The 12,586-nt window shown below is 49.1% G+C and overlaps 1 protein-coding gene across 1 annotated transcript in view; it reads left to right on the top strand.

Annotated features, from left to right (window-relative positions):
• The window catches only part of LOC142823078 (killer cell lectin-like receptor subfamily B member 1B allele C), a 21,673-nt gene extending 9,087 nt beyond the window's left edge, over positions 1-12,586 (top strand). Inside the window, exons 3-6 of the mRNA XM_075913366.1 lie at positions 211-378; positions 3,916-4,070; positions 4,596-4,708; positions 11,567-12,586. Coding sequence (XP_075769481.1) covers positions 211-378; positions 3,916-4,070; positions 4,596-4,708; positions 11,567-11,690 — 560 coding nt within the window. The 3' untranslated portion in view covers positions 11,691-12,586. The remainder of the gene's footprint in view (positions 1-210; positions 379-3,915; positions 4,071-4,595; positions 4,709-11,566) is intronic.

Raw genomic sequence — 12,586 nt, 5'->3', positions numbered from 1 at the left:
CCAGCTAAGACTGGTTACATGTGGGTGGAGGATAGAAATGCACCAATATTGTACAGTGAATGGGATTTTTCCCTTCCAGTCCTCACCCTAGCTGGGATGGATACGACACTGTCTGATGATTTTACACCCTGCTCCTCCCCCCATTGGTTTTTTCATCCCTAAATAGCTGCAAGAGACGTGATTTTCATTGACACCGATGCTCTTTCGCAGTGTTACAGTTGTATATCTCTGCTAGAGGACAGACCAGGGTGGCTCTGAACACATCAGAGAATAATGAAACCAGAATTGTCAATAGCACTGAAGGCAGCTCCAGCCTGGAGGATTTCCGGTCTCGCTTGAAATCAATTCTATGTGAGCCCCCCAATGGCAGCTCAGCAGGTAACGGCAGCTCCTACTGTCCCAGAACCGTGACTCACTGTCCCTTAAAGAGTTTGCAGCACAATCACTGTTACTGAAAGCCTTGGTACCATGTGAAAGGGGCACAGTCAGCTCCAAATACAATGGACCAGATGCTCATTCCTACAGGGGTCTCTTTATGTACGTTATGCCAGAGTAACAATCCCCAGGCATTCAAAAATGATGCGTCAGACCCTAAAAAAATTGTGAGATTGGCTAATTTTAGGAAAATTATGAATGCAGGGTTCTTTATGTTTGCCTTCTGAGCCTTTAAGTTGAACTTGGGTTGTGCTTAAAAAACAACCAATAGTCTGGTAGCACTTTAATGACTAACAAAACATATAGATGGGATCATAAGCTTTTGTGGGCACAAGTGAGTTGTTTTTTAAGTTTTTCCTATTACAGACTAACTTGGTTCCCCCTCTGAAGCTTTTGGGTTGTGCTGTCAGGCTTTTCTGGGACTTACGAGGACCAGAAACTTTCTTTAATGAAACTGACATTCTCACCTAATCTCATGACTCCAGGGGCTGGGGTTTCAAAGAAAACACTAAAACTCCACAAGTGGTGTGATAATGTGTGTGCTGGTAACATTGCTAAGTGACAGGGTAAAGGAGGCGAGTGATGAAATTCTTTTTTTGTCAAACGTCCAGGGGGCAGAAGGTTATTTCAATAACTGGAAGAGTTAAATGTAACAAGCCCCCAGCTCCAGCCCCCGTTCAGCCTCCTTCAGTAAGGCCCCACAGCCTCCCCAGCCTCCCCAGCAGAGGGCGTGCATCCCCAGCCTCCCTGGTCCTGGAGCATGGTGAGGGCAGGTGCTGGGAGTAGCAACACTGCATCCCCAGAACACTTATAACAGGTGTGCAGGGGGCAGAATGTGGGCGGGGCCAGACTGGCAATATAGCCTTCTCCGCCGATTATACCCGATGCTCAGGGCCACCCCGGTCTAATGCTTTAGGTGGAGCAGTGATGTACTATACACCTCATGCTCCTGTCATTTTTATTTGTCATCAGTCCCATTGGATGGGTGCAAGATAAATGCTGTGATTGTTTCTTTCTGCACCAGTCTGAGTATTTACTCTCTTGGCTCCTTTTTGTGTATCTTCACCTGTTTCTCATCCTGTGTTGCATTTGTTAGCTCACTGGGGGCAAGGATCGTCTTACTGCCCACGGGTATGTCTACACTACAGAGTTTTGTTGGAAAAACAGCTGTTTTTCCAAAAAAACTTGCAGAATGTCCACACTGCAATCATGTTCTTTCACAAGTAAATCAAAACAACAGAGGGGTTTTTCCACAATTGGTAATCCTCATTCTATGAGGAAGAAACCTTTTTGTGAAAGAGCTCTTTTGCAAAAAGGCGTATATGCATGGGGAGTTGGGAATTTTTTTCAGAAGAAGAGGAAAGAGGAAAAAGCACAGGTGCCCTGGTGGCCATTCCGCCCATAGCAATCACAGCTTACATGGGAGAAAGCATCCATGCAGTCTGGACACTCTCTTTTTAAAAAGTGCATTACTTTTTCGATGCACTATTACAGGGTGGACGTTCTCGTGTGCAAGAAGTTTTTGCGGAAGATCTCTTCTGAAAAAACAATTCTTATGCAAGCCTGCGGTCTAGACGTAGTCAGTATGTGCAACATCCAGCACAAGGGGACCCACGGTCATTTGTGTGGCCTCTCCCTCCTACGCTACCACAAATGATGGATCATTGTTGATTTGTATTGCAGCATAGCTACATGACCTAGCTGGGAATCAAACCTCCCTTTGTGACAAATATGTCAGTCTCCCCACACCCACACACCTCTTAACAAGACAGCCCTTGTCCCACAGAGTGTGCAATCTGAGGCCATTTCTACACGGCCACTTCACTGTGCTGCAACTTTCTCCCTCCAGTGTGGGAGAAAACCCTTTCCCCCCAAGTGCAGCAAAGTTTCAGTACTGTACTGGGCACCCAGTGCTGGGAGCTACGCCCCTCTTTTAGGTGGAAAACAGAGATAGACCTCACCCACCACTGTGGCTCTGTCCACACTTTTGCTTTAAAGCCCTGCAGCAGCACTTTAAACACCAAAGTGTCAGTAAAATAAATACTAATGCTCAGCTGTGTGTGCAGAGTAGAAGCAGTGACCTCTAGTGGTCAGAGTAATTCCCATTGCTAGAGCCAATAATTTGTTAGTCTCGGGCTACGTCTACACTGCCGGCTTCTTGCACAAGAAGCCTTTTGCACTAGAGTTTTGCACAAAAACTTCTTGTGCAAGAGCACATCCATACCTCAAAGTGCATCACAAAAGTGATGTGCTTTTGTGCAAGAGAGCGTCCACCCTGCATGGACATTCTTCTGCAAGAAAGCTCTGATGGCCATTCATAGAATTCATAGAATGGCCATCAGAGCACTTGTGCTTTTTCCCATTGAGGTTTCTTGCTAAACATCCACACTTGCCTTTTTGCGCTACAGCTATTGCGCAAAAGGGAATTATGCCTCGTAGAAGCAGGTTTACCTACACCGGCAAAAGCCCTCTGTTCTGCCGTTTTACTGCTGATTTACTTGTGCAAAAGTGCATTTGAGGTGTGGACACTCTGCAGGTTTTTGCACAAAAACAGCCATTTTTGCACAAAAACCTTGCAGTGTAGATGTAGCCTAAGGCTACGTCTAATCTACGTTCTATTTTCAAAATTCCGTGGGAATTTGCATATCTTCTTCCAATCTCACTTTTGAAAGCAGAGTAGTCTGGATGCATTTTTTCAGGAAAAAAAAACCCTTTTTCAGAAAAAATCGCGTAAGCCTCAGTTTTTAAGGAAGAGTGGGTAAGTAAAAAACACAAAGTAAAAGAAGAGTCACTGCATATGTCCCTATTTTTCTAAGCTACAAATATGAAGGCAAAGAGCATGTTTATACATCGGGAAGGATAATACCTGCTTTGGCGGACTCTTAATCTATCTTTCCAGACTATAGAACCAAAGGGAAAAACATGCTGAAGGGTAATGCTATGGCAGAATTCCTTAACCACCAGTGTACAGCCATTCCAGATCCCTATTCATTTTTTCTAATCCCAACACTCCCCCACTCTCATTAAAGGAAGGATCCAGGTGCTCTTCCTTCCTGCACACTGGCCAGTGGGGTACCTGGGCTAGGGGCCCTGGCTCTACCTGTCCAGTACCTTGTTCCACTGGTCTTGCTACAGGGAGATAGTAAAGGCAGGTCACACACAGGGTAGGCTACTGTGCATGTGCGGACGCATGCACCTGATTGGAGGGGACATGACCTCCTCTGGAAGAACAACAGTGATTAGAAGGTTTTACTCTCTTCCAAAACTGTATGAAATCCTCCCTCTCCTCCAATAAAATCAGTATTTCCATTTTGCGTTCCCTCCCCCAGCAGAAAATGAAAAACAGAAACCAAAATGTGAACTTTCACTTAGGTCAAACAGCATTTTCCATTAAACAAGAGCTTTGAACAAGAGTTTTCAGCCGGTTGCCAGTTGCCTGTTCAGAACTAATGACACCTCTGTTCCCATCTCTCCCTGCAGGGGGCGCCGGGTGCAAACTCTGCCCCACGGACTGGCTGCTGCGTGGGGACAAGTGCTACTGGCTGTCGAAAGGGCCTAACAACTGGAACTGGAGCCGGGACGACTGCTCGGGGAAGCGCTCGCGACTGCTCGTGCTCCAGAGCCAGGAGGAACTGGTAACAAAATGCAGGAATAAGAGACAGAATAAGCTGGAGAGAGACAGGGCAGCAGGGTTTATCCAGCCTGGGTCTATCCCTCAGCCTCCTTTTTTTCCAGTTCACCAAACTCCACACCGGGGGGAGGGGATCCTTCCCTGCTGGGCACCTGGCTGAGGCACACACGGCTCGGAACCAGAACCCCGCAGCAGATTAGTACAGATTCAGCAGATTGCAACTTTAAACATCTCCCATAACGTACGTCTCATGAAGCATCTTTGTGTTATGCATATTCATATTCCATAAAATATGCAGGCATATTATCATATTACCAGGTCTGCATAGAGAGAGACACATTTCTCTGCTCCTGCGCTGGGATCCTGCTCACTCAGGGGTAGGGGTGAGTTGGCTCAGCTGCTAATGGGTTCGCCTGCTGGCATTATGGGCAGAGCCACCGAAGCTCAGAACTGACATTTAACGGGAGTGCTAAGGGAATTCCAGCCTGTTACAGCCAATTCACCTTCCCCCTCTGCTTGCCCTTCACAGGATTTCATACAGAATGTGACACAAGATGGAAAAAACGTCTGGATCGGACTTAAAGTGACACCCCCCGGGGGGAAGTGGACCTGGGTGGACGGCTCCCCGTTAGATCCAGCCCGGTGAGTGCTGCCTGTCATTTCCTGTTTGAGAAAAGCTCCCATTGCGTAACGTGTTACTATGAAACAGGCAATGTCTGTCTTGCAAGTGGCTCACACCTATAAGATTTACTAGCCCAGCTACCTAGGTTAAGGGCATTGTCACTGCGCTGGTAAAGGCCGTAGTGTAGCTGCAGTTCTACCAACATGCCTGTGCTGATAGCTGTGTAGCTTATGCTAATCAGGGGAACAGGCATACTGGTAGATGCATTTATTTGTGGACATAACTGTGTCTGCACTAGAAGGTTTCCTGTGGAAATTTACCTCCTAGTGTAGATAAGGATGAAGGTGCTTGTATGGCCCCCATTACGCTAGTACCAGAGCACCTTACAACCTTTACTAGTGTAATCCCCTTTTTCCTCCCTGGGTTACTTGGGAGCTGGTCACACTCACAGGTGTGCCTGGGAGCCTGGTGTTTTTAACATAAAAGGAGATCCTGAGTACCCCAGTGGTGATGTTGTTTAGTTGGGGGAAACCCTATCCACCCTCTTGCTGCAGTCCCTGCCTCATAAAGAATATGCAGTGGCAGTGCCTCCACCTGGCTGACCCTGTACACACTTAATGGTGTGCCTTGGGAACCTCCAGGAATACAATTATTCCAGCAATAATCTGGATCTAACTCCAGGACAACAATTATAAATAATATACATCTAAATGATTACATTAGAATGAACACACCTTTACTTAACTTAAAGAAACAGGGTTTAACGGATTAACAGTGAATAAAATCAATTAACAAAGTACACAGAAGTAATAGGAACGTATCTAGCTCTCAGCTAAGACTGTAGAGCAAACTCATTCTGCTTCTCCAAGAAATGTCCCGGGGGGTGCTCCCCTGTGGTGACCCTTGTGCCAGCGATTGGAGACTTGTTGCAGACCTCGGCATGAGGCATCCACAAAAACTAAACTGGCACTGAAGCGGACCACGCTGAAGCAGCCTTCAGCACTGCTGCAATTCCCTCAGCACCGTGACACAGAGGTCCACTTGGTGTTGCAAACACTGCTTTTCTGCCCTCTTGCCTCTGTCTCCAGCACCGTCAATCTCTAACATTAACCCAGACACAGTATCTAGGACTGGAGAGTCTCTTCTCAGCATTCTTCAGCTACCCAGAGAAGACCTCCCTGGGAGCTGGGACCTGCAAGGCAGATTCATAGTGCACCACCCCCGCACTGGTACGGGCAACCATGGCCATACCCCCCACCTCCATTTGACAGGCACTGGCCACCATGGGACCTCTGGTTCTTGAGCAGGCAGCACCCTCCACTCCAACGAGAAGAGACGTCAGGTCTCCCCCACCTCAGACCAAAGACGCGGTGTTGACGGTGGAGGATGAAGGACCTCCCAAAGAGGGGGAGCACAAACTCATAGGTGATGGGCAGAGGTCCCCTCTTCATAGCTCTTCCTCTTCCCCAGCTTCACTGACTCCAGCTGATGACCAGACACATTTTCAGGGGCTGTTCAAATGAGCGGCCATGCTCCAGGAAATCAATCTCCAAAAAGTTCAGGAGAAACAGCACAAACTCCTATGAATCCTGCAGCCCTCCACTCTCATAAAAATTGTGCTGCCAATGGATGAAGCCAACTTGGAACCGGCTGACCCAATATGGCAAACACTGGCATCAGTACCCCGATGAATAAAAGGACCGACAGAAAGTACTTTGTACCAGCCACATATAGACTTCCTATTTTCCCATCCACAGCCTGCCATTCATCACTGAGTCTGTGCTGCAGGACCAGGACCTGTTTGGACAGAAGTTTTGTTCCTCCTTGACTCCACAGGTTCAGGGACCCCGCGCCCAAGCACCTCTTACACTTGGAGGTGCAACTTCTGTCATAGATGGGAGTAGTGCAGCTAGTCCCACCTCCTTATCAAGGAAGAGGCTTTTATTCTGATTATTTCCTTACCCAAAAGAAAACAGGGGGTTGGAGACCAATACTTGATCTCAGGGGACCCAACTAATGTCTATGCATTCAAAGGTCCAAGATGGTCACTCTTGCCACAATGATACTGGCTCTAGACAGGAGAGACAGCTTCCCAGCCCTTAAACTTCTACAGCTCTGAGACTGTGTCTAGACTGGACCCCTTTTCCGGAAAAGGGATGCAGATGAGACAAGTCGGAAATGCAAATGCAGCAGGGATTTAAATTTTCCCCGCTACATTTGCATGAACGTGGCTGCCGCTTTTTTCCGGCTCAGGGCTTTGCTGGAGAAAAGCGCCAGTCTAGACAGGTATCTTTCGGAAAATAAAGCCTTTTCCAAAAGGTCCCTTATTCCTCTTAAAATCAGGAGTAAGGGACCTTTCGGAAAAGGCTTTATTTTCCAAAAGATCCCCGTCTAGACTGGCTCTTTTTTCCGGCAAAGCCCCAAGCCGGAAAAAAGCGGCAGGCATGTTTATACAAATGAAGCGGGGAAAATTTAAATCCCCGCTGCATTTGCAATTCCAACTTGTCTCATCTGCATCCCTTTTCAGGAAAAGGGGTCCAGTGTAGACACAGCCTGAGAGTCTTCTCCAAGCCATTAGCAGGAGTTTTAGCATAGTTCCATCACCGGGGTGATTATATTCCCCTACCTGGATGACCGCTGCCTAATCAAGGGTACCACTTACGAAGAGACACTAGAGATGGGAAACATGGAAATCTCTTTATTCCAGTGCCTGAGTCTGCAGATCAACGTCCAAAAGTCAACACTGGAGCCAACTCAGACCGTAGAGTTTATAGGAGCCCTCCTAGACTACACAAGTCAGGGCAACATTGCTCCAATGCAGATCTGACACATTCACCTCTGTTATCAATAGAGTCCAGCTCAGCCCTTTAACTACAACAAGGACCTGCCCCCAAATTCTTGGGCATATGGCTACCACAATGTACTTGACGTTTGCCAGGCTACACATGCATTGCCCTTAGACCTGGCTTGCCACAGTGTATATCCCCTCCCGCGATGGACTGAGCAAGAACTTCAACAAGTTCTCTCTTCCCTGCACTGGAGGACACAGACCCAAACTACCCTTCAAGGTGTTCTATTCCACCAAGTCCCTACAACTTCTCTCAGCCACAGATGCCTCCCTAGGAAACACCACAATCCAGGAGAAATGGTCTTAAAAATCTCTACTACACATCAACCTATCAAAACTGAGGGCGGTATACAATGCCTGCCAACACTTCCTCCCGCTCACTCAGAACAAAGCCATCTGGGTTCTCATGAGACAACACCACCTGTCTGTTTTACATCAATCGACAGGGAGGAGCATGGCTGCAGAAGCAATACAATTATTTAATTGGTGCAACTGCTACAAAATTACACCTATTGTGGTTTACCTACCAGGTTCCCTCAATGTCATGGTGGAGAGTCTCAGCCGCCATGTTTCCAAACAGCACGAGTGGGAAATAGACACTACCATTCTCCACAAGACCTTTCACAAGTGGGGACACCCTCAAATTGATATTTGCATGACTCGTGTGAATCGCAAATGCCACCAGTTCTGCTCCAGGGAGGATACGGGCATCCTGTGAAAAGCTTCTCTTCTAAATGGCTGTCTGCCAATCCCGCACATACTGTGAATAATGCATAAGATACACGAGGACCCATCATACATCATGCTTATAAAACCAACGTGGCTCAGACAGACTTGGTTCCCCTACCTCAAGAGACTGGCTCTCTGCAACTGCAAGCACTGCCACACCACCCCAATCTGTCATCACAACACGGTTGCAAGCTACATCCGGATCCAACAACGCTTCACCTCATGGTTTGGCTGCTCCGTGGCTCCATCAAGGCAAAAACACCTACTCAGGCAGAGTAAAGCAAATATTAATAATAATGAATAGCCATTGGCCCATGACCAGAAAGACTTACCAGCACAAATGGAAGTGTTTCTCTCTAGGGTGTCAACAGAGACAACAAACTCCACCTACCTAAGTACCTATTTCCACCCTACTAGACCACTTACTAGACTTGAAGGAATTGGGTTTATCCCTTAGCTCATTAAAGTTCCATTTGGCTGCCATCACATTCCACGATTCAATAGAGGTTCCTCACTTTTTCCCCACCATATCACAAAACGCCTCCCCATGAGCACTGACAACACATATCCCCTGGTTAGGGACCTGCACCACGTGGGACCCTAATCACATTCTCACAGAGCCTGCCAAAGGTCCCTTTCGAACCATTGGCCACATGTATTGGCTTTGGTGTATCAGCCTATTTGGGACAGTCTAGACAAAATCGTTACTTTATCTCTTGGTTCCTCCTGGACCTGAGAATTCAGGATCAGGGTCATCTCCAGCATCTAAGCCTTAAATTGCTGTACCTGGAGGTATGGAAGCTCTCTGGCTGAATCTGTTGGAGCTCACCTGTTTGGTCCAGTCAGGGACATTCCCAGTGGAGCGAGGGGGAGGAAATATATTAAACATTTGCTTGTTCCAGGGAACCCTGGTGACACTGGCTCATTCATTCTGCAGCTTCCCGGTCTCAGGTTCTGTGGATGGGAACAGCTGCGGATGCATCAGAGGCAGAAGGATTGAGTCTCAGAAGTGCAGTGGTAGCTTCAGATGGATCTGCCAGAAGGAAGCTGCCGTGATATAACAGTGGGATGAGGGAGCCGTGTTTGCCTTCTACCACCTTGACTGAATTAATAAGCCAATCACCTGTCCAAATACTCATGATACTATAGCCATTTTTGTTAGTCCTAAGATGTCAGAGGACTTCTCCTTTTTAACCTAATACTGCTCATCCTAAACCAGGGGTCGCCCACTCTTGGTTTGAGACACACATATGGCTCCTCTGATGTTTCATGGCTGCTCCCACCCAGTACAATCCCATTGGCCTGTTTCTGGCCAATGGGAGCTGCCTGTCTCAAGAACCAGCAGCACAGGACGCACCAGTCGCCCCTCCCCACTGGCTCTTCTTCACAGAGCACATGGCCCTGCACCCTGTGTAGGGGCAAGATGGAGTCCTGAGAAATATGCTGGGCTGATGGCTGGGAGTGTCACTGGTAAGCCTGCCTCTGGCACTCCAGCCTCTCCATCCCCTCGGCACTCTGGCTCCCAAGGCCACATAACCCAAACCCTCTGCCCCACTCCTGAGCCCCTACCCTCTCCCATGCCCTGTCCCCACTCCTCTGCTCCAGATCACAATCCCCGCCTGCCCTAAGTCACAACCCAAACCCCTGCTCTATAATCCCTTGCTCTAGTCCCAATCCAAACCCCCACAGCCCAATCCCGTACCTCGTGTCTCAACTGCCTCCTTCACCCAAACTCAGTGAAAGCCAAAAAAGTTTCTTCACCCCTGCCATAAATAAAGACAATTTTGAAACCTTTGGTGTGTGACATAATCATTTTACTGTGTTTTAAAATGAAGCCTGCTTGGCCAAAAAGTCCGGAATTGGGGCCCAGCCGAGATCTGGCCACAGTGTCATAACACTCCTGCACTAACAAAAACTCGCATCCTGAGCCCATCATACACCAGAATCCCCTGCCCTGAGCTACTTATAATCCTGAACCCACATTCCTGCACCCTGACATCTCCAGCCTTCTGCCATAATATTGACTGAAGACAGTCGGAATGGGTGTTCACCCAGCAGGCAATGTATGTGGATGTTCCCTTCCCTAGGGCATAGCCCTCCTCCCTTTTGCTGGAGATGGACTCATCAGCATAGGGGTGAGGTGCACACTTGGGAGACCTCAGGGCACAGGGACTTTGGTCTCAGCGGAGCTCTCAATTCATGTCAGCGTCGGAGAGCTGAGAGCATCCGTTGGGAATGCCAGACATTCCAGGCGCAGTTGGAAGAGAGACGTGTATTGGTCACGACAGCCCCTGTCCCAAAATTATTCCCCACCCTTGGCCTGGCGTGTGAAAGGCCTGGCGTGTAAAAGTCCTGACACTGACGTATTCCTGGCCTGGGTGTTGACACAGGCAATTGGCAGAGCCGCAGCATGGTCACCCATATGTGCTTTGCCCTCCCATTCTGCTGTTGGCCAGCAGGCCAGGGAGCATGCAGCACAGGCAGAGCCATTCTGCCGTCAGCCAACTGTGAGCTCTGCCCTCCTCCCCCTCTCCATAACTCAGGCTTGGTCATTATCTCATTGGAAGGACCGGGAGCAATCACTTGCAGAAGGAACAATGGCGACCGGCCCTTTAAACTTGTCCGACAAGCTGGGCTGCTCACATCCCTTTTAGTACCCACCCTGCCCCCTCTGTCACACCAACATGGTCAGAGGGAAGTGAAGGTCAGTGGGTGAGCAGGGCCCTAGATTCTTTGCCATGGAGGCTGGACTGCCAGGAGACCGCTGGACTGACTTGACGGGCTCTGCTAGAGGGAAACCGTCCTGCTGCCCACGCACACCCCATTGGAATGGGCACAATAAAAATCCCGAAGCACAAGTTAGAAACATGTTTTTCTGTATGTAGGTGCCTAAAGCAGCTTCTAAGACCCTTGGTGGATCCAGCCCCAATTGTTCCCGGGGATGAGTCCCCAGGCTCTCTGCAGCGTCTGTGACTCAAGGTGCATGGTGCAGGTTTCATCCCACCCTCGCTCAGACTGTTTTCAAGGGAAGCCGAGATGCGGGATCTCAAGGTGGCTGCTTCCAATCAAAGAGCACTGGGGTCACTGATCCCATGAGATTCATCCTGGAGTGTTCCTTGCCAGAGACCCTCCCACCTTCTGGGCCATCTACTCACCTGCTGCTCTGCCGGAATATGACAGAGGTGAAGGATAAAACCAAAGTCAAGCTTCCCAGTGGAGTGAGGGGGAGGAAAAATATTAAACTTAAGGGCCTTGGATTGTTAAAGGGAATCACAGTGACACTGACTCTTTCATTCTACAGCTTCCCGGTCTCAGGCTCTGTGGATGGGAACAGCTGCGGTTACATCAGAGGCAGAAAGATTCAGTCTGAGACGTGTGGAGCTACTTACAGATGGATCTGCCAGAAGGAAGCTGCCGTGATATAAACAGTGGGATGAAGGAGCCGTGTTTGCCTTCTACAGCCTTGAGTGAATTAACAAGCCAGTCTCCTCTCTAACCAAATACTCGTGATTCATTTGTTAGTCCCTGAGGTGTCACAAAACTATTCGCTTGTAACCCAATACTGCTCATCCTAAACCAGGGGTCTGCAACCTATGGCTCACACATCAAATATGGCTCACTAGGGAGCCAAATACATCTCTTTTGAAACTTAAGCCCAGCCCTCCTCTCCCCCCACCTATTCCTCCCTGAGAAGGAAGCTCGTGCTGGCAGTACAGCAAGCCTGAGCAAAACAATTCAACCTCAGACACAGTAGGGAGCCCCGGGCAGACTCCCCTCCCTGTCCCATATTCGCATGCCACTACAGGGCCCTTTGTTTTTCACACTGAGCCAGGAAGGGAGGGGGGCAGTGGTGTTTCATGGTTGCTCCCACCCAGTACAATCCCATTGGCCTGTTTCTGGCCAATGGGAGCTGCCTGTCTCAAGAACCAGCAGCACAGGACGCACCAGTCGCCCCTCCCCTCCGGCTCTTCTTCACAGAGCACATGGCCCTGCACCCTGTGTAGGGGCAAGATGGGGTCCTGAGAAATATGCTGGGCTGATGGCTGGGAGTGTCACTGGTAAGCCTGCCTCTGGTACTCCAACCTCTCCATCCCCTCAGCACTCTGGCCCCCTAGGCCACATAACCCAAAGCCTCTGCCCCACTCCTGAGCCCCTACCCTCTCCCATGCCCTGCCCCCACTCCTCTGCTCCAGATCACAATCCCCGCCTGCCCTAGGTCACAACCCAAACCCCTGTTCTGTAATCCCTTGCTCTAGTCCCAATCCAAACTCCCACAGCCCAATCCCGTACCTCGTGTCTCGACTGCCTCCTTCACCCAAAC

Source organism: Pelodiscus sinensis, chromosome 32 (assembly GCF_049634645.1).
Source record: "Pelodiscus sinensis isolate JC-2024 chromosome 32, ASM4963464v1, whole genome shotgun sequence".
NCBI lineage: Eukaryota > Metazoa > Chordata > Testudines > Trionychidae > Pelodiscus > Pelodiscus sinensis.
This window is presented reverse-complemented; position numbering and strand designations above follow the sequence as displayed.